This window comes from Cheilinus undulatus, linkage group 14 (assembly GCF_018320785.1).
Source record: "Cheilinus undulatus linkage group 14, ASM1832078v1, whole genome shotgun sequence".
NCBI classification, from domain to species: Eukaryota; Metazoa; Chordata; class Actinopteri; order Labriformes; family Labridae; genus Cheilinus; species Cheilinus undulatus.
This window is the reverse complement of record NC_054878.1, coordinates 31,088,164-31,110,883: the sequence shown is the minus strand read 5'-3', so window position 1 is coordinate 31,110,883 and position 22,720 is coordinate 31,088,164. Positions and strand designations below refer to the sequence as shown.

The window sequence follows — 22,720 nt, the reverse complement described above, 5'->3', positions numbered from 1 at the left end:
ATTTCTGGCTATTATCCCTGTTCATTTGTCCCCTGTTGTGTTTCCTCTCCCTGCAGGCTCTCCGTACAGAGACAAGATCACAATAGCCATTCTGCAGCTGCAGGAGGAAGGGAAGCTGCACATGATGAAGGAGAAGTGGTGGAGAGGGAACGGCTGTCCCGAGGAGGAGAGCAAAGAGGCCAGCGCTCTGGGGGTGCAGAACATTGGCGGTATCTTCATCGTGCTGGCTGCAGGACTGGTGCTGTCGGTGTTTGTGGCTGTGGGGGAGGTCCTGTATAAGTCCAAGCAGAACGCCCAGCTGGAGAAGGTACTAGAGCCTTTTTTTGTGCATTTTAAACTGTAAACATTGTCTTTTCTTTCACCTTTGTTTGTCTTTTATTATTTCAAAGGGATTTTATGGAGTTATGTCTGTCCTTCATCAGCATATCCCCATCTCTGTTCTGTCTTTATAAATTCAGCAGTAAGTGCTTTAAAAAGAAATAGAATAAGCTGGATGGATTTATACTTCACCCATTTAAAACAACCCTCACAAAGCAGAAAGAACATGACTCATTCATTTCTGTAATTGTTCCTCAAGTCCATGCTGGCTGTGAGGAGATCCCATAAGCTGAAGCTAAGAAGAGTTAGCCAAAACTAATTTAATTTCTAATAATTTAACTTCTTCAATTAATACACTTGGACAGTGTTTCCTAGCTGAGCTACTGAAGAGGAATAATAATAAAGAGAATTTTGTTCTGTGTTTGATAGATAGTGCACTTTATTCTTCTAGCCCTGACTGCCTCAAATTACTGTCTGCTTAAATATAAAGTGACATTAGTGAAAAAGGAGGACTGCGAACTTTATCTTCATCTCATACCAATACAAAATTATATGAGGATTAATTGAAAATCTCCTAGGGTTAACCCTGATTGATACTCTATTGTGTAGTTTCTGCGTAGCTCTGAACCAAATGATGCAGAAGCTTAGGCATGTGCCTGACGTGCATCTCAAAAATGTAACCACACGTCAAAACGACACAGTCAGAGCACTGTGATTTGTCCGCTGGGTAGCATAGGGGGACTGTCAATCTCACAGTTAATGTCCACAGGCATGTTGTGTGTACTTCTAGAGTGAGATAGATGGCTGCAGATGACAAACAAATTCATCAAATCTCATCGCACACATCTGAAAATATCAGAGGTTCATTTCCTCATCTACATCTCTCAGTGGTTGAACACACAGAACATTCCCATCCTCTGCCTCATCTAATTGAGCAGCCATACAGTCCATCTCATCCAATGTCTTCTCTCTTTTCTTCTTTGCAAAAGCTACAGCTCAATATTTATCAGCTCCAACATTAAACGCTTGGCTTCAGTTGCAGTTGTGAGCTGTACAAACACAAGCAGAGAAACTGGCTGTAGCACTAGCATAGAAATCCCCCTGCTGTCTAGAGTTTGGTGCAAGGTTATAATAGTTTGGGGTTTTTCATTGGTTTGTATTTTTATTTAGTTTCACTTTCTGTGTTCAATTTCAGTTTAGTTTTAATTCATTTTTACTCTGCTTTTTTTTTTTTTTTGGTTTAGTTTAGTTTTTATCTTGCAAAAATCCTTTTTTTTTTTGGTTTAGTTTTTATTAGTTTTAGTTATTTTTTTGGTTACATGTTGGGGTCGAGTGAATGTTACACATTTTTAAAAACACATTCAAACAGGCTACTCTTCACTTGTCATTTTATTTATTTAAAGATGTTTGGATTGAATACAAGTCACGGCATAAAACTACCACTCTGTGAAGTCTTAACCAATCAAATCAGGCAATTTTACACTCCCCAGACTTGGGTGTAGCTGCCAGTAAGTATGGTTGTGTCAAAGACTAAAACTTAAGGTGTTTTGTCTCTATTTTTATTTTATTTTAGTTAGTTTTATGCACAATACAGTTTTAGTTAGTTTTCGTTTTTTTGGTAAAGCGTAGTTCTGACTTAGTTTCAGTTGACTAAAATTATTTTCAAATTTTAGTTTTAGTTATTTTGTTGGTTTTAGTTAACTATAGTAACCTTGGTTTGGTGGAGTGTTTTTCATGCTAATAATTCACAGAACATTGTTTTAATTGGAGCATGTAGAGAGTCAATATAAGCTCTCAGCTTTCACACGAGCAATGTTATTTTGTTGTGCGAAATTGTGGCTAATATTTTGTCACATCGTGGTCAATTTTAACAAAGTTTCGCTCCCCAATGAGCACAAATCTGAACAGTCAAAAAGCAGGCTGTTGCCTATGGTTTAAGTCAGATAAAGGATGTTTTCAGTCTGATGTTATGCAGTCCAGATTGAGACAGGCAGACAGACACATGTCCATGTGAACGTAAATGTGCTACACACAGCTGGAGCTGTTTCTAACCTAACAGTACTTTGTTTTAATGACACATTTAACAACAAATTCTCCTCTTACCTTAAGACAGGATTATTTAGCCATGCATTATACACAATTTATGATCAGAAATGTGTCGCTCAAGATTCAGTGGTCAGGTGACTTGCACAATCTCGACGCATAATGAGTTAGTTAGAGGAATATTTCACAAGTTCATCAGTCATAGACAGTCTGCTTCTGATCTAAAAATGTTAGAATATACAGAGAAGGGAATGACACTTGAACGCATGTTGTATGTTGCAAACTGTGGAATCATGCATAACATTGCTTTTTTTGGTATGACCTTTAGAAATAAAAATTCACTGTGCATTTTCAGTGCTGCAGCCATACTTCACTGTCATGTTTCCCCTTTAAGAATGTCTGTAAATTCAAGTACATTACAGACTTCACTTATCCCAAGCAAATACACCACACCAAACACTGGCATCAGGGGGGTATTTCACAAATTATCAGAAGTGTACAGTAAATACTAGTCCTATATGAATAGTACTTTAGTCTTGCTAGAAGGACACCATCAACCAACCCAGCCAGATGCGATAAATGTTTCTCTTAAAGACCAGTTTTAATAAATAAAGTCCTCATTTTAAAATCAGAAGTAATTAACAGAGATGATCAGCGTTTTCCCACTTGACTTGAAAATGTCTAGTGTGGCCACAGTGTTTTTGAGGAGTCTGATGAAAACCAGTGTTACAAAGTGCTTTAAAAACATAAAGCCCTGCAATTAAAGATAATAAAAGAATAAAATAGGGACTTTAAAAGGAAAATGGACCAAATAAGAAAGTAACAAAGTATATTGTATATATAGTACAATAATATGCTAAGAAAAAAATGTCATAGAGGTAGTCATTTTTTAATTGGTTCAGACATTTCAGCATGAATTTCCACGTTTTACCCTTGAAATCTCACATCTGAGTATTTATTTTTTCATTGATGTCTGATTTAGAAGGGAGGACTGTGTGGAAATGGGTTTCATATTCTGAGATATTTAAAGAGACCAAAACTCTCTCAGAAGGATGAAATGCAGCTACTTTAGTTTCAGCTTGTACACAACACAGCCGCTCTTTCCTCCTCACTCTGGCTCTGTTTCTTTCTAGCAAGGGGCTGAATCTAATGCCGACTCCTCCATCCGCACTCTATTTTAGGACTGAGTTCACGATTCATCACACAGTGTGGCGTGTGTATTTTAGTGCACTTTAACTTGTACAATGATGTTTCCAGATAATTGTGAAAGTCCTTTTGATAGCCTGTTTTAATTATTTACACCTACAAAATTAGCACAGCGCCGCAGTGTGTTACTTTATTGCAATAGTAATTAGTTTTTGGGGCTTTTTTTCACAGTGTGCATATGTTTCAGACCACATCTTAGCTATCATTAATCAAGAGCCGCAAGAGCTGGGTCACAATATTCAGATAATTTGCAAATGCCACGGTCTCTAGGCTGCCAAGGTGCTAGTAATTTACATGCTGACAACAAGCCTCTCCTTCTCTATTTTCCTCCTCTGCCAACCTCCAACACCCTCACATCCCCGGCTTTCTCCCCCCTTCATTCCTCCATCACTCTAATCTATGTCCCTCCCTTATTGTTTTTCACCATTTTCTTTCCCTCTCAGCCCTCCTGCCCCTTTTCTTTGTTTGTAATCACTCATCTCAGCGAGCGTACAAAATATCTCATTCATACGGCAGGAAAATAAATGTAAATACGGGGGGAAAAAAAACAAAAACACCTGGCGCATGAGCCACCTACAGATATCCATCTCGCACACCTACGCTCGCGCACAAAACGGAAAAATAATAGCTTGGTACTTTACCGCTCTCCCTCCTCTCTTACGTCTCCTCTCCTCCTACACCCTCGAAGAATGAGAATTACATTTTGCATAATCACAAAGTGAATGTATGGGAATTCATCTTGGCAACATTGGTGCACCATCGTATTGACGTTTTATAGGATTTCACAGCACATACATAATGCAGGAACAACACAGGCTCTTATTGTGGGAGTTATATAACACATGTCATTGTGTGAGTGTGATTGATGTTTTCAAAGAAGGTACCACACCAACATTTTTGGATTTAATCTGCCCAGGAGTGGATATTCTCTCCTTTATTCAATATCTTTACATTCTCTGTTTTTCGATCAGGATGAGTATTCAGTGATTCTCTTTGATCACAGCACAAGGCTTTGAAACAGCATTCACACCGCTGTGTGCTGGTAAAGCTGGAAAAAAGGAAAATCTAGGACACATTAGACCTTTAAATGGACGTTTGTTACACAGAAAACATTATTTAAGAATCAACACAAGAAGCTGGACCTCATTTAGTCTGGCAAATGTTGAAACTCTAAGCTTTTAGCTTAATGATTCCACTTACGGCTTTATCAGACACATTGAATTTTACAGAGGCACTTCAGCAATATTTTTTAGTGTGAGGATCACAGAACTCATCGTGAGGAGTGCTACATAGCTTGTAAAAGCTGTCCTTAATTGTCTTACCTGGCAATGGAGGAGATTTTAAATCCAAAAAAAGGCTTATATAACCTTAAATGATGCTTCAGAGAAATGGGTTTGGAGTTTGAAGGGCCAGGCTCACAGGGACTGTTAAAAATCAAAATACAAATCTTGTTCAGATCGTTTTTTTTTTGCGAGAAAATTGCAATCACAACAAAAACCGCTGAGACTAAAGCAATGAAAAGGTTTCAGTTACAAGTGGTCACCTGAAAGTCAAAGAAGAAATAAGCTGTTTTTTATCAACTTTTTATCAGAGGTGGAAAGAGTACGAGACTATTGTACTCAAATAAAAGTAAGGTTACTTTGGATAAAATTTACTTAAATAGAAGTAAAAGTAGTAATCTGTAAATCTACTCAAGTAAAAGTAAAAAGTAAGTACACACAAAAGCTACTCAGTTACAGTAACTTGAGTTAATGTGGTTAGTTACTTTCCACCCCTGCTTTTTATACAGCTGTTCTCATCCTTCTTCTGTCACAGCACCCCTAAAAAATGTGAAAAATCTCAAATCATTCTAGTCAAAATGTATTGATAAAAACATACTACAGTCGTATGACTACAGGAGGATTTGTGTAGCACACTTTGAGACCGCACAAGTTGAAAATACTCAAATGGTTTTTCATTACTGATTACCTAAGAAATAATAATAATTTTGTTTCTTAATCAAGAATCACTCATTTTATATATATCATTTACAAGGTTCTCATCCACTGCAATTTTCCTTTATGTTTACTGTGGCAGTTCTCTGGTAATTAGGTGGCATTCTACCCTTACCCTAACCTTCATAATATTGTTGCACTTCTTGGGTAATGAGGTTGTACTTTACCCTAACCAGGACCATTACACCCTAACCCCTTACCCCTGTAATACTGTGGCAGTTCTCTGGTTATTTGGTGGTGTTTTACTCTAACTTTGAGCCTCTTGCCCTAACCCTCTAACCCTAACCCATCCCTGGTAATACTGTGGTGGTATTGTAGCAAGTAATTTCTTAGAACTGAGATGATAATTTTCCTCATCTATAATGCCGTAGTAGCAAAAATGGGTGATAAAAATGGTTAAAAGTGGATAAAAATAGCAAGAATGGGTTTAAAGTGGCAAGAAATGGAAAGCTAGAGTGGTGAAAAGGGTTAGAAGTAACACAAAAATGGCAAAAACTGAAACAAATGTGGCGAAATAGCTTGAAACAGTGATTTATAGGGGTTCAAAGGTGTCATGGGTAAATAATTTAATCAGAACCCCATAATAACTTGACACACTTTTCAGCTCCAAAATGAAGTAATTGTTAGCCATTAGCACCAATGCTAATGATATATTGATAATATCAATAAATCACAGCTAGGAAGGGCCCATTAACTGGTTTTTCAGGGGCCCTGCCAAGTCTGTGGGCAGGCCTGTCCATCATCACCAACATAGAAGAGTATGGGCATCAATTATTAACATGTGGGCAATCTGTCTTCAAGCATATCAACATATTTATGAGAACTTGAGGTTTTGAGTTCTTTTAGAGTATTTGTTGGGGTTTTTATTCCTTTGTAGTTCTTTTTGTCTTTCTGTCACACTGCTAGGGGGCTAGAAAAACAGCCTTTTGTCTTTTTATGTTGCAGAAACAGAAAAAATGACAAATACATGAAGTCTTGATCTTAAAATCTTTTTATGGTTTTTTGTCATGTTCAACATGGATGTAATGTTTGGTTTTCACACATATTTTTGGCCATGTAGTGTTGCCTGAAACAAATAGAGGCGAATAAAAGAAAACAGTGAAATAAAAGCAAGCAATCATGGAAATGCTTTGTTTTCTTACACTGAATAATACAGTATCCCCAGTAAAGTAATAACAGTGCCTCAGATCTGCATTGTCTGGATGTTTTTTTACTAACAGCACGCCGCCTGCCATAACTCTTCCCTCCTTCCTGTTTTCTTCCGCAGCGATCATTTTGCAGCGCCATGATGGACGAGCTGCGCGTCTCTCTGAAGTGCCAACGCCGCCTCAAACAGAAGCCTCAGCCACCCGTTATCGTCAAGACGGAGGAGGTCATTAACATGCACACGTTCAACGACAGGAGACTCCCAGGAAAGGAAACCATGGCATGAACACTGGGCAAAAACAATTGCCCCTTCAACTTAAACCACAGAAGGGGCGGCAAGGGTAAAATCGATGCTGACTTAACCACAGACTGAGGTTGGCAGTCCGAACAGGATTCTTTTGAACCCACTTGCTTATGTAGACGGATGTTTCCTGTGGAAATATAGATACCTGAGCAGTGTCACCTCACTGTGACCGCCACTATAAGAAGGGAGAGACTTTAACGTGTACATTTGAAGATCAGAGCGGGACAAAATATACGTCTGGTCCATACTAGAAGTGGACTTATACACAGATAACACACAAACATATATGCACACATGAACATGCAGACACCTGTGCAGACGGGAAAACTCTTAATGTGACAGTAACACCTGATGTAGTTTTTCTGTTGATGTCAATGCCCTTTTGTCTTACCTCCATGTATGTGTGACCCCATCCTCCCCTCCCTTCAGTGGCTTAAGTTTCTTTTGAATGATTTAACAATGATAATCTCACCAACAAAAGGGAGCGGTAGTCAGTGCCAAATGGTTTAATAATGAACTGATGTAAAAAAAAAAAAAAAAAAAGTGACGTTTAGTTTGGAATCATTTATGCTGACCTTGTCGATAACTCATCGTTTTCTTCTGTAACGCCTTTCTCGTGCCAAAGTTCTGCCATTGTAAAGAACTTTCTACCAGGCCTGTTCTGTTCATTCGAACGCCTCGACAAACAACGTAAACTGTCAAAGTCCTTCTCCATGTCTGTCTTCACAACGCCGTCTGTATCAGTTGTTGTTTAAAAATGCAGGATTTCTACAAAAATGTTTGTTTTTGTACAAGAACAAGAAGTTTTGTAGTACTTTGTATCATGGTAGCCCCCCTCTTGTGGACAAAATATGTAGCAGATACCAACACAGCCCTCAAAAATCCGTCACCTGTTGGCGATCGGGCTTCAAACTCTGCTGTAGGGATCATTCTTCTCATCATTCACGGATTCAGTCTGTCTGTTGGTATCGTGGGGCCAGCTGTGCGTACTATCTGGGGATAATGTGGTGGCTTTTTTGATGGTTAAAACAATAAAACTGTTTAAGTGGTGCTCATTGACGGAAAAAATGGTGACTCATTCCCAACACTGGAATAGTCTTTTCAGCAAAGTCATACTGAAAACAAGTAGCCAAGATGAGTCACTGTGATAGACGTAGTAGAGCAAAGCATTGTTGCTTTTGTTGAAGATAGACCAGGCCTTCAGGGAAGGGTGTGGGCTTTGAACAGAATCGAGTCCTGAAGCCTTATCTAAGGCGAATACTGCAGAAGAAGTTAAAAATGACTCAGTGCAAGAAAATGACGAAGACAGTTTGACTAGTTCAGTCTGCAAGTTTCCACCAGCCACAAGCCTTGGATCCAGTATGGGGCGGGTTTAAGCTGTCAGAGCTTGACAAATGTTCAAAATCAATACAGTGATACTTTGGTGTCGATTCAAAATGTGTTGCTTTTTTGTTTGTTTTGCAATTTTACAAGTGATGCTTCACTTTGGCTTTGGACATTTAAGAAATATTAGTAATGCCAATGGAGAGAAGTCTTGATTAAAAGTTTGGTTTTCCATGTCCAGCTTTTCTTCTTTTTGGAAAAAGCAAGGCTCAACTGATGGATTTGTGAGGCCCAAAGGAAGACTTACTACAGCAGATAATGATAGCTTAGATAAAATACACGTGATTAGGCACTGACTTCTTAAATTTAAGGTGATACACATCCAACTGACTTGACATAAAATCATCAGATGGTTTGATTATAACTTAAGGCCACACCCATGTTGTTTGTAGTGACTTCCCAGTGGTGTTCATTCAATGAAAAAAAAACTTGAGGTATACTGGTTTTACAGTTTAACTTCCTGAGACCTGAGCTTTTGTTGGAAATGCATTTTTAGTTTCTCCCACTTATTTGGGATAAGTAGGACCTGATAAGGGCCGCATGGCAGCACAGTGGTTAGTGCTATTGGCTCACAGCAAGAAAGTTTCTGTCAGCCCAGCTTGGGCGTTTTTGTGCAGTTTGCATGCTTGGGTTCTCCCTAAGCATTTTGGTCATTCCCGTAAGGTGAATTGATGACTCTAAATTGCCCGTAGGTGTGAGTGTGTTTCAGCCCTGTGATTGACTGGTGACTAGTCGAGGGTGCACCCCACCGTTGGATAGGCTCTAGCCAGAAATTTGACCAAAAAGTCATGAAGGCAGGACGTTGTCAACTTTGAGTGAAAAATCCACCATCATAGATTTTTCACTCAAAGTTGACAACGTCCCGCCTTCATAACTTTTTGGTCAAATTTCAAGTCGTTTCCCTGGCAACAGGGCCGTGGTCATGAATTTTTGGTAACATTTTGAGTGATGTTCAAGACTGTTGATATATATATTTTTTGTTTGTTTGTTTTTGCTCAAATTTGGAAAAAGGTCTCCGGCCATGACTTTCTGGTCAAATTTTGAGTCATTTCCACCACCATCAATTTTTTGCTCAAATTTGGCGACAGGTCTGCAAGTGTAGAAAATGGATGGATGGAATGAGGACCTGAAAGGTTAAAAAGGTCAGCCTTGTCTTTGAATTAGTTTCAACCAAGAGGGATTTCCACAGTTGCCCCAAAGGTCTGGTTTCTGCTAGGTTTTGAGCTTTTGTTTTGGATGTGTGTCGGCCAAAATTCCCTAAATTTTAAAGCAAAATTCCCCAAAATATCTCTCCAAATCCTCAAAAAATGCACAGCTACATTCCCCCAAATTCCCTGAAAATGATGGAAAATTCTTGAAAACATACAAATGAATTACCTGAGATTCTATGAAAAGGACACAACCCCTTTATTCCCAATCAATTTCCTTAATTAAGAAAATAATTCAAATTTTCATTAAAAAATCAACATATTGATGACATATTGAACTGTGACATAAAGTTTGTTAAATATACCTTTACAATTTAGAGCACAGGCAGTGGCTGAGCATTAGCAAGTTTCAAAGTTATGAAAATTTAAAAAGGAATGTCTGCTCTGGGATGTGGTGGATGTGTCTGTTCCATGCATCGCAAACCCGGCCACCTGCAGGAAAACAGGTCAGTCTTGACTGTCAAATCTGCCCTGACACCTCAGTGTGTGATCGAGCCCGGCATTTAGTCCCGCCTGAAAGTCTAGAAAACTTCCTAACAATCTAAATTCATATTCAGTCAACTTTGTTCTCTGCTTTTTCACATTTACAGCAAACTTTCAGTTTTAATTTATGATGAAATGGAAATGTGGTGAAATGCAGTGCCAGTGTCACATTTCTACAATGTCAATGTTTGGTTCAGAACTTGCTTAATTTCTCAGAGTTAACGGACACTTTCACCGTCTAACAGTCCAACTGGGCAAATCTATCAACCAAATGGATTGTGGGATTTGATTCAAGCTCTGAGGAAGCTCCTTTTTTCTGAATTTTAGTTTCTGAAGTTATAGATGCATATAAAACCTCACTGATGGTTGACTTGTGAATGTATGTAGAGTTCAGATGCAGTAAAGCTGATGTGGGAATCATCACCTTTGAGACCCATAATGTGCGTTAGCATGGCAATATCTCAATTTTGTTCATACGCCAAGAGTTCAACTCATCTCTCCTAGAGGGGATTTAAGCATTTATCCACTAATTGTCTCCAGATGTGTTCTCCATCACAAAGCAACGCTATCACATTTGGCCCCACGACACGTCTTTTTTCTGTTTTCTCTGTACATGTTGAGAAATGACAAGCAAACACGGTAGGTAACGTCTTCACTTCCCAGTCTTCCCACACTAGCTCCATCATCATTCGACCTTGTTAATCCTGGAAATTCAGAGAAAACAAACAGCCACACAACGGCCAAAGCTAGCGATGACATCTCGGCTGTACACAAATGGAAAGTTAATGACTCATTTGAGACGACCGCATTATGATAATCGACAGGGAAGAAGACATAATCCTGAAACTCATTGGCGTTCTACCAATGCTGCTTGTCATTTCCTCGCATCTCTATCTCATGGTGCCAGCTGAAGTGATTGAATACCTGGAAACATTTCTTTGAAACGACTCCAAAAGCTTTGCTGTCCTGTCAGAAAATAAGCTCATGGAAATCCACATTGATGCAAAGTTTTACAAATAATGTCATTAAAAATGTCATAATTGTACTCTGACCGTATATTATTCTTGCAACTTTTTCATGGTCTTTTGGTACCAAATGATCAGGAAACAGGAAGCATTCTGGAAATTCATTTTAGAGTGATGCCATTGAGCATAATAATGAGCATTATGTCTGAAATGTCAGCCTTGTCTAATTGATTAAACGCTCAAAGACTTGATTTGTATTATCCAAAGGAATGCATTAGGTAATTGCTAAATTGTTAATCAAATCAACATTGTGAGCGTGTTGAGCAGCTATTTTTCTGACTGCCTTGCTCAGTATCCACCTGGCTATGTGCCTGGCTGTGTATTTTGTGTTCTGACCACAGATTTTCTGAACTGCCCCTCAGAGAACACGAAATCCAGATGACCGTAAGTATATAGAATTCAGAATGATACCCAGTGGGCTGCACGGCCTGACAAAAAGCACCCCAGACTGCTCCACGCCTTCTGCCTCTCTGATTTTTCATTGTTTATTGTTATTTCCCCCCCACAGGCAGCGGCAGGCAGGCAGTCAGAGGGCTCAGCTTCTGACAAGGTTTTCTGGGAGTAATGATGAAAACCGTTCCTGCCGCCACAACATGAACGGCCACCCTGTCTGCCCTCCAGATTGACAGGCAAGGTCAGAGTCTGCGTCAGTGCATTCAGCGGGGACCGTTTAGTCTGTCACACTTATTTCCATCATATTAAAACCTCTTCCTCCTTTTCCTAAGTGCTCATTGGAAAGGTATCCTTGGATAACATCTTGTTCATTAGGCAATTAATGGCCGAGATTGCGTTGTGGACAGAAAATTGCTTTCTGAATGTGACTTTGGTTCGTCATACAGAAATTGTAGGCTAAGAGCACCTGCCAAGGAAGGTTCTGTGAAGGAGGAAATGTATTCCTCTGCTCATTTCCCCGTGGTTTTTAATAATTCACATTCCCATTAAGATTTATGTAAGTCCACTTTGATTTCTTCTTTTAAACAAGTAGCGCTGCATGTTCTTGTAAAGTCATTATATACAGTAGAGCTGGTTGAAAGAAAGATGTGTCAGGAGAGTTTTTATGACTTTGTCTACAGTCAGGGACTATGCCATAGTATTTATGCTGTTTTATTTATTCCCTTATTATTCTTACTGTATTAGGTCACTGTGTGCGAAGGCACAAATCAATGAGCAGGACTGCTTAATAGGGAAAAACGGTTGGTCCACCACCAGTTACATCAGACTTAAACATTCAGCAACAGTAGGATGGATTACCTTGAGACTTTGTACCTGAGCTATTGATCCCAGAGGATGTATCTGAGTTTAGCTAGACTTTTTTGTCTGGCCAAAATGACCTTATAATGTAACAATGACCTTATAATGTCCTTGAGAATTTCAGCTTATAAGAACAACTACTGGACATACTGTATACTTTAGATAGCCATGTGACCAATAATCTGCATTTCACAGCAATAAAAAAACAGAAATACCATGATATGGCTTTAAGTCTGCGCTAAAGCAGAAATGATGAAACGTGTCTGTCCAAACCTGATCCTAGTCCACCACAGTAGAACATGAGCCTAAGTTCTTGTTACCCTGTTCTTACAGCCTGCTTATCAAATATTACCCATGACCAGACCTCGGAAATGACGACAAAAGCCATTCTTTAGTTTGTCAATGTGAAATAATGTGAATTATGAAAACTATGAGTAACCAGTTTCACTATATACACTGAAACAACATGAGCAAATTATCTAAATAAATAACTAACCAGTGATGCATTAACTAGACACCACCTTAAAATAACACATTACAAAAGAAAATGGGGTCTTACCGTCAGTCGCATGTTAGTCTTCATAAACTGATGATCTCAACTGTAACCTCTGCTAAAACAGTAAATCCAAATATCATGGTTTTGTTGGAGTAGTCCCAAAGAGAAACAGGTATCCACTGTGGATTGTTCAGTTCTATCTCCTCTCATCGATCGTTCTTCCCTGCAGCTGAAATTACATTTGCTGCTGCTGCAACTATAAGCTGCATTAGCCAGAAAGCCTTGAGCTAGCACTCTCAGGGAAAGTGAGATGGTGCACTCATCACTAGCCCAGAAAATAAAGGTCAGAGGTCTAGTCAGGATTAAATTATGTATCAACCTATTTTATAAGTAGTTACATGGCAGCACAGAAAGCCTAGTGATAAGGTTGTGCCCGATAATCGCAAGCAAACTGGGTTCATGTCTGCATGTCATCCCCCGCTCTCTCATTCATGTTGCTGGCTCTATCCACTTTCCTGTCTCTCTAATGAAGGCAAAAAACACTCAACATATCAATCTTGAACAAAAGAAGTAGTAACATGATCAGTGGCTCACTTTAGATTCATTAGCTTTACTTAAAGATAAACGTAGCTTAAGGTAAACATAGCTTAAGCAAACATAGCTACATTAGCTTTAGCAAAAGTAGCTCATGTAAACATAGGTAAGTTAGCTACTCTGGTAACTCCCTATTTAGCTAAGTAAGCTTTAGAAAATGTACCCTAAGCTAATGTAGCTTCTTTGGCTTTAGCTATGTTAGCTACATAGCTATGTTGCATGGATGATATATGGGTGAAGGAGATTTGTGAAACTGTAAAATGTGTATAGTCTTCAGCTATTTTAACCACGTAGCTTATGTAGCAAATGTAGCTTCATTAGCTTTAGCCTCAGCTACATTAGCTGTGTTAGAGCTTTCATGAAAGATAAGGTTTTCTCCTGTAATCAGACTGTTATAGTCAGCTGTAAACTTTGCAATTAGGATTTGTAGGTCAGATTCTTGACTTTTAACTTTTGGTATCCTAACCCTTGCCTTAAGCCTTACCTAAACGCTAAGTTTAATCAAATTTTATTTTGAAAGTTTTAGCGTGTATTTCGATCCTGTCACAGGCAGCGTCTCACAGTAGTGGTCTGCAAGAGGAAAAGCATTTGCAATGGAATTCACAAAACAATTTTGGTCAAACAACTCTGTTTTTGTTTGTTAAAACTAAACAGGGGTGGATTTTTTTCACAGCTGTTCTGAATGTATTAATCCTTTGAGTCTATAAGTCTGTCAATACATTTGCATAAATTTGGCTGCTTTTAACTAGGGTGTATAGCTGCATTTTCACCAATGTACGGCTTGGTTCAGTAAAGCCTGATCTGAAACAGTGTATAAAACAACACCACAGTATAAGTAAATGATTCATCATGTATACTGTGACTTGGATTTAACTGATAAAGGAGTTTAATTACTTGTATAAACATAAAAACAAGGAAAAAGCAAATAGCATAATTTTTTTGTTAAATGGTGTTTCAAATGAGAGTAATTAATACGCCCTGACTGCAAACTTACTCACTGATTAAAATAGAAAAGCAAAAAGTCCATAATTTATCATTTTATCCACCCTCCCAACAGCAAATCCCTGATTCCTGGCACAGTGTGTGTAAATAATTTAATGATTTGTAACCATGTGGTTCATATATCAACAAAGCTAGCAGCAGTATTTTTGGTGCAATATTCAGCCTGCGGTAGATGACTCCCCTTCTGTTGCCATTTCAGGTCGAGAAATGAGCTTCGACTCCTTTCTGTGGTGTTCAGCGTGTAAAATATGAAATCCTGGGGAAATGTAATAAAAGCAGGGGGTGCAGTAAAGGGGTTGAGCCGGGTGGGCGTCGTTGGTTGAAAAGTGGTGATTTGGTACGCATTAGGACCTCGCCCAGCAGCGGCATGTGTCTGTATAGAGATAGCACAGGGGGGTATTGGAGGTACCATCAGCCTCGTATAAAGAAATCGAATGGTCTTACTGTAATTTTCATACATCCAGCGTGAGCACTTTTTTCTGAGTCTGCACCTGTATGTAGGTTTCTGCATCCACACATGTACCCAAGGGGACAAACCCTGCTTCCCCTGCAAATGAATTTCAATTTGACAAAATGATCTTTTGTGTCGTGTTGCCATTTGTTAGGATGTGTTTTCTGTCTCTATCTGGTGTTTTTTTTTTCCCTTCCCAGTGGCAGATGTGTTGTGGTGGGTGGCAGCTGCAGAATGGAGGAGCACAGCTTGCTAAGTGATTCACCCTGCTCCTGGCGTCTCCGTTACCCCATGAGTCTTTTCACTGACAATGTTTTCATTTCTATTTGCTTTACGTGTAAGTAGGACGGTTGGCTTTGACAGCTCTGTCAGAAAAATGACGGGGCTGGATGAATAAGGTTGAGGGAATCTAATGCGATGTTTGGAGGCTATTTAGATTTACATGACCTTTCCTCAAACTTCTCCAGAGAAAAACATAGTTTTGTCTAAAATGACAACAAATAATTTTTAGATCTAGCATGTGTTCAGTGTGACTGTAAATGGACTCTCTGGTGCTTTACCTTAAATGGCAGTTTCCCCATACACAAGGCAATGTATTTGCTACATATTTACCTGCAAGTCAAGCTACAGTTATGCCTCAGTAAGTAATTTAACTGGACTACTGTACTTCTCCAAGTATACATGCACTGCAGGAGAATCACTGTATCAATGAAAGCTTCATTATGGTTGATAACATGCCCCTGCATGATAACATGCAAAACAAGATGGATCTCCTTTGCATTATTTTGGGTAAGCTCATCCGACATTGACCAGTTTGTTTTAGTACAACCTCTGTAAGACCAACATGTATTACATGCATTTTAAAATTCCAGTTTTAGTTTGACTAACACAATACACCACATTCCAAATTATTATGCAAATGATATTTTTCTCTGATTTTCCTAAATAGCCGATGCAAATGACAGTCATTTTAATTTTTAAGCCATCAACTGTTAGAAGATAAATCATATTTTATTGAACAAACCTCCAAATAGCTACTATTTTTTTCCCAAAATAAAAACCTCAAAATGCACTGCTCCAAATTATCACACAGAACAGAGTTTCAAAACATTTTATAGGTTGTAAAGAACCGAAAACGGTCATTTGTTGAATTTGCAGCATTAGGAGGTCATATTTACTGAAATCAAAAGCTGTTTAAATCAAAAATATCAAAACAGGCCAAGTTCCATGTTAACATAGGAGCCCTTCTTTGATATCACCTCAACAATTCTTGCATCCATTGAGCTTGTGAGTTTTTGGAGAGTTTCTGCTTGAATTTCTATGCAAGATGTCAGAATATCCTCCCAGAGCTGCTGTTTTTAAGTGAACTGCCTCCCACCCTCATAGATCTTTAGCTTGAGGATGCGCCAGAGGTTCTCAACAACGTTGAGGTCAGGGGAGGATGGAGGCCACGCCATGAGTTTCTCTCCTTTTATGCCCATAGCAGCCAATGACACAGAGGTATTCTTTGCAGCATGAAATGGTGCATTGCCATGCATGAAGATAATTTTTCTACAGAAGGCACGGTTCTTCTTTTTATACCATGGAAGAAAGTGGTCAGTCAGAAACTCTATATACTTTGCTGAGGTCATTTTCACACCTTTCACACCCAAGGGGCCTACCAGCTCTCTCCTTGTGATTACGGCCCATAAGATGACTCTGCCACCTCCTTGCTGATGTCGCAGCCTTGTTGGGACATGGTGGCCATCCACCAACCATCCACTACTCCTCCATCTGGACCATCCAGGGTTGCATGGCACTCATCAGTAAATAAGACTGTTTGAAAATGAGTCTTCATGTATTTCTGGGCCCACTGCAAGCGTTTCTGCTTGTGAACATTGGTTAGGGGAGACCGAATAGTAGGTTTGTGCACGACTGCAAGCCTCTGGAGGATCCAGAGGCACCAGCAGCTTCAAATACCTGTTTGCTTTGTAATGGCATTTTAGCAGCTGCTCTCTTAATCCAATGAATTTGTCTGGCAGAAACTTTCCTCATTACGCCTTTATCTGCACAAACCCATCTGTGCTCTGAATCAGCCACAAATTTCTTCACAGTACAATGATCACGATTAAGTTTTCATAAAACGTCTAATGTTTTCATTCTTTGTCCAAGGCATTGCACTATTTGACACTTTTCGGCAGCAGAGAGATCCTTTTTCTTTCCCATGTTGCTGAAACCTGTGGCCTGCTTAATAATGAGGAACATCCTTCTTAAGTAGTTTTCCTTTAATTGGGCTCACTTGGCAAACTAATTATCACAGGTGTCTGAGAATTATTTCAGTGATCCTAAGAGCCCTGAGACACAATACCATCCATGAGTTTAATTGAATAATAAAAAATTGAATGTTTATGACACTTAAATCCAATTTGCATAATGATTTGGAACATGATGTAATTTGACTTTTGCTAATTGCATGTTTGACTTTATTGCAGAGGATGTTATTAATGTCCCTCAGTATTAATTAATACTGACACATAAAAATTCACAGATGGCCGCTCCAACAAGTCTTCATTACCCATACTCATACTATAAGTTAAAATTTTTATTTCCACATTTCCTGTTTGGTGTTATTGTCAAAATCAAAATACTAAGCACATTAAATGTTTGTGATTTCAAAATATTAACTTTACGTACATGATTTTATGCTAGCTGAAGTTATGTTAAGTGACTCTGGCTCATAGCTAGGGCTAAACCAGCAACATTTAGTCATCTACTGTTACATCTGTGGGTGCTGTCAGTTGGGGCCCCCTTCGGGAGGTTTTCTACTCTCACTGCAAAATTTGGAGTGAGGTCTGGCTGCAAGCCGCAGATGTCAGACCACTCAATATCGGTGTCATGTGGGGGCATTCGCAAGTCATGCTCCCCCTTATGAGCCACTGCTGCCTCCCATCCCACTCAGCCCACTCTGCAGGACTTTGGAGGCTGTACTTCAGCACTACTGATGTGTTTGGAGAGGTGGATTTCAGATTGAACAAACGCAACTCACAGCTGAACATCGCACTTTTTGCACTGAATCCTGAAAGTGACTCTTCTCTAGATTATAAGGCTCATTATAGACTTTACAGTATCGCCAGTGATTGAGGCAGAGTATGACGTCACTAAAGAGTTTTTCAGCGCACACAAACAGTCACAGCAAAGTGAGGGAGACAGGACAGGACAGCACATCGTGTCAAAGTGCCACACATCATTGCCATATTGCCAAGTGTACTGAATGCTCTCAAACATGCCCTGACATTTGGAGCCTCTGCAGCAATGTGTGAAAATTTATTCTTCACTCTGAGAGCCATATTTTCAGACCACAGACGTGCAATGTTCCATAAAAACAAGCCCAAGCTTGTTTAGCTCACATTTTAAAAAGACCTGACCCACAAATGCACAACAGAGGGGAAGAACTGTTCTTAGGAGGTTCATTACCAACGATCGCTGCTTCCAGCTGTTTTTAAAGAAAAAATACGTTTAATTAACTTGATGCCTGGGTTTCCTGATTATTTGAAAGGCTTCTGAGGTGAAGCTGGCTTTGTTGTCGATGGCAAACACATGAATGGATATCATAGTTATGAATGGCAGTTTGTGACCCTTAATGCCCTCCATCTAATTTGTTCTAGCATCAGCTCTGAAGGACCATGTATTTCCTGTTGTAGAAGTTGTTTTTTTTATTCAAATTCATTCATAAACAAAGTCTGGCAGTTATATTCATGAAATAACCACATTGCAAACATTACAGAGTAAGCACCCATTATTTTCGGGTGGCCCGGGTTCGAGTGTATTTGACTTTCATTAAGTTGTGCCTGAGCTGAACATCGAGTAAAATGTGAAGAACTGTTGTAATGTAAAGTTAAATTCTTTGAAACAAGAATGGTAAAACATTCCACATCCATAACAAAAGAAAGCAACCTCATCAGTTTTCAAACACATGCAGATTCTTGTTAAAGAAAAGGTGATGCTACAGAGAGGTTAGCATGACCCTGTACCAACTTTTTTGGAAGTTGCGGAAATATGTTCCTTCAAGTATAATTACTTTTTTGGTTATAATATTTGATGAAAAGGGTTTCAATGTTTAACAACACCCTATTCTGTATTTAAAAATATTTAAAAAATAAATCTTCCCCTGTGAATGTTTTCGTCATTTTGCTCAGATTTTGATTAAATTGAGTAAAATAACACCCGACTGCAACATTAACTGGTCTTGACTGCTGCTTTGTCAGAGGTAGGGACAGCATTAGAGGCCTTAACATCCTTTTTTTAGATCAAAGTATCTGATGTGTGTTTGATTTGTTTTTCATTAGTGGATGAATCAATAGCAGACATCATTAAATGCTCGGCTCATTTGCAGAATCAGAGTTCAGATTGTGTATCGCTGCTGTGGCTGTAGTTCAAAGGTAGACTCCAACATCTTCAGAAGGTCGCCAGGTTGATCCCAGCTCCTCGGGTCTAAATGTTGAAAGGTCCTTGTGCATGACACAGAACCTCACATTTCTCTTGATGTCATTCATCAATGCAGAAGCAACTGCTTGAGACCCCAGGCTTGAAGGTGGCTCCTGAGGGCTGACGAACTACAAACCACAACAGAGGCTGTAAATGCAATAAGTTTATTATCTCGGTCATTTTTTACAGAAAAAAATGACTGATGATGATGACATCTGCAAGCAATGCTGCAAGCTGCATGCACAAACATTCTTACTGGCAGGTTTGTGTTCAGATCCTGTGAATGTGTCTCTGTTTAAAGCACATCAAACAGCTTCAGTGTGGAGGGTGAACACATTCGATTGATCTGGGTGGTCACATGAGAGTTGTGTGCAGAGCCGTTGATCTAGTTACAATCAGAAATGTTCAGCATTGTCGCCCCTTTCCCCTACTTCCCAGGCATGTGGAAAATACTGCCGCCTGAGCAAGGACTTCCCAAGGAGTACTTTCTTTTTTTTACCCCAGAACTTTATTTAGACCCTGGTTCCTGTCAATAAGCACAGAGTTCCTCAAAAGGTTCATAGTCCTGCAGTAAAATTCCCTACCTTGCCTTGGACAAAGCGTATGGCCTATCATAATTTAGAATTTTGGGGTGGTCACTGGGGTAACCAATCAGAATTCCAGGGCCCTCGGCCACCCCTTGGATTCGTCCTTGTCCTTAAGGGGGCGTGAGGCTTTGTCTACTGTGAGGTTGTCAAAATTAAATCAACACAAATGAACTAAAACAATGATAGCACACTTACAGGTTACTTTTCCCAGAGATCTATAGATATAACTGTAAGAGTAAGCTTTCTCTCACTCAAAAATATAAGACTACTTAAGCCAAACTTTACATCAGGCTCCCTTCGAGCTTGCATTTAATTTGGTAAAAGTGACTCAAGCTCATGGAAGGCCCTCCAACAAACTCTTAAGATTTAAGTCCTTTCCCCTCTAGAGTTCAGGACCTTGACTTTAAGCAACTTCTTTTCCAGTTGTTTACTGTTTTTCAAATTGATTATATTTGTTGTTTTTGTCTTGCTTCTGGTTCTTCTGCAGGCTTAAACCACTGGTAAGGGTTGGACAGGCGTAAGGCCGCCCACAAGGGGTGATAAAGGGGAGAGCTTTCTGGAGCCCAGCCAAAACAGGGGCCAGTGGAGGTCAACTAAATCATGGTCCAGTGCAGGGTTAAGCCTGCCTTATTTTTAGCCTAAATAATAATATCTACTCCTACCAAAGCAACAAAATATTTTTTTTCATTTATGCTGTAGTACAATATAACCTTTTTCAAAATATAAACCTCTTTTACTAAAAGAAAAATACCTTTTTATTGGTGATGTTGACAATGTGGATGGGCACACTGAACTTAGCAATAAGGAAAGTAATGTCTGACTTCATAGCAAGGCCATAATGTACACAAATGTCAGGATGCAAGAAAAAAACTTTAACAACTTAAATAAAAAAAACAACTACATAGTTGCAAAAAAATGCAAAAATAGGTTAAAGCTGCCAAAAATGGGAGAAAAGTGGCAAAATAGCAGCAAACCAGGTGGAAAATGGCAAAAATGGAATTAAAGTGGCAAAAAGAAGTCACAAAATAAGGCAAAAGTGGAGAATATGGGTAAAGTGTAATGAGAAAATGGATGGAATATGGCAAAAAATTGGTTAAAAGTGGCAAAATTCTGAAAAAAAGAAAAATATGGCAAAAATGGGATAAAAATGCCAGAAAGGAAGTTGCAAAATTGGGTGAAAAGTGGCTACATAAAGGCAAAAATGGGCAGGAAATGGCAAAAAAAATTGAATAGAAGTACTAAGCAAAAATGAGCTAAATCAGAAAATATGGGTTAAAAAGTTATGAAATAGATGGAAAATGGCCAAAATTTGTTAAAAGTGGTAAAATTTAGGAAAAATGTGGCAAAAATGGAACAAAAATGCCATAAAGATATGACATAAATGATAGGATGCTACTGGTCCAACACACATGCACTGATATCAATAAAAATAAACTGTGATGGGGCCCATTCTCCTGGTTTTTCAGGGGCCCAGCCAATTCTGTGGGCAGCCCTGGGTGGGGGGACAGCTCTGGGTTTCAGCTGGGGCCCGGGTTGCATCCTGAGCGAACCAACTGCATATATACCCATGTGCAAACTAACCCAAACCCACTTTGAGCCTAGCTGGTTCCTCTGATGGGTTAGGGTTAGGCAGGGGGACGGCTCTGGGTATCAGCCGGGTCCCTCAGACGGCCCAGTATAATCCTGATGGCACTGAAAATGTGGAAAACCTCAAAGTTCTTTTGAGAATAAAGGTTTGAAATTAAAAAGTTTGAATAAATCAAATAAAAGTGTCATTTTTGTCATGTGGGTCATGGGGGCTCAGCTCTTCTGTTTAGATACAAGTATTTGGGGGGGAAGGGGCTCTAAGGGGAAAGGTTTGGAAACACTGCATTACAATAAAAACACTACAGATGGATTTAGCAGAAAGAGAAAACATGATATTTTTGGTAATACCACAGACATGCTGGCATCTGCTGGTGCTGGCATCCATTATTTTCCCAACCCACTTTAGATGGCTTCACACCCACCAGCATCAGACAAAAGCTGTGGTTTTTAGCATTCCCATGTTTTTAGTAATGCACACACCGGAAATAACAGTGTAGAGGCAGTGACATCTGACAGTAGAATGGCTGTTTTGTTCACTGCTGTCAAATAGCACTCTCGCCCCTCACCAAAATCCACCATTAGGTTCTCTCAAACAAATGTTCCCCCTCTCCCTCTCTCCCTTTGAGTCATTCATACTGTTGATTCCACCTCTAGAGGAATACATCAGGCATAACGCCCTTTTCTTTCATCAAGGCAGCAGCTTTAAAGTAATTTTCCTCCTCTCAGAGGGAGCCAAATGGAGACGAGGAGATGTCGATTCTCTCATCTCTTTGTCTGTCCCCTTTGATCTCTCTCAACATGAATTCCCAATGCACAGAAAGTAAATGGGATTTTTTTTTCTTTCCCCCTCTCTTCTGTCTTTCTCTGGAGCATGGTTGATCATACAAAATTGACCAGAAATGACTCCTAATGACCCCTGTGTTTTACTCAAACAAGAAGAAAGAATACCTAAAAAACACACTCCTGGCTATCATTCCTCATTTTAATAAAGGATGAATAATTCAGGCTGCGCCTGTAAAAATAATAACCCAGTGCATTGATGCTGGGAGTGTCTTTACGGAGGCATGCTTGTGTGTTCTTTTTTTTCTTGTTTTGTGACACAAGAAAAGGTTTCAGCAGCGTGCATGTGCCGGTGTGTTGTCATCTGCCGCATTAACAGACAGCAGTTGTGATTTATC

The 22,720-nt window shown here is 39.4% G+C and overlaps 1 protein-coding gene across 2 annotated transcripts in view; it reads left to right on the top strand.

Moving 5' to 3' along the window:
- Positions 1 to 9,130, top strand: part of LOC121521526 (glutamate receptor ionotropic, kainate 2-like) — a 136,361-nt gene extending 127,231 nt beyond the window's left edge. For both annotated transcript variants that reach the window (XM_041805585.1, XM_041805584.1), the window contains exons 15-16: positions 57 to 307; positions 6,829 to 9,130. In XM_041805585.1, the coding sequence (XP_041661519.1) occupies positions 57 to 307; positions 6,829 to 6,993 (416 nt within the window). In that variant the 3' untranslated portion in view covers positions 6,994 to 9,130. The remainder of the gene's footprint in view (positions 1 to 56; positions 308 to 6,828) is intronic.
- The last annotated feature ends 13,590 nt before the right edge of the window (positions 9,131 to 22,720 follow it).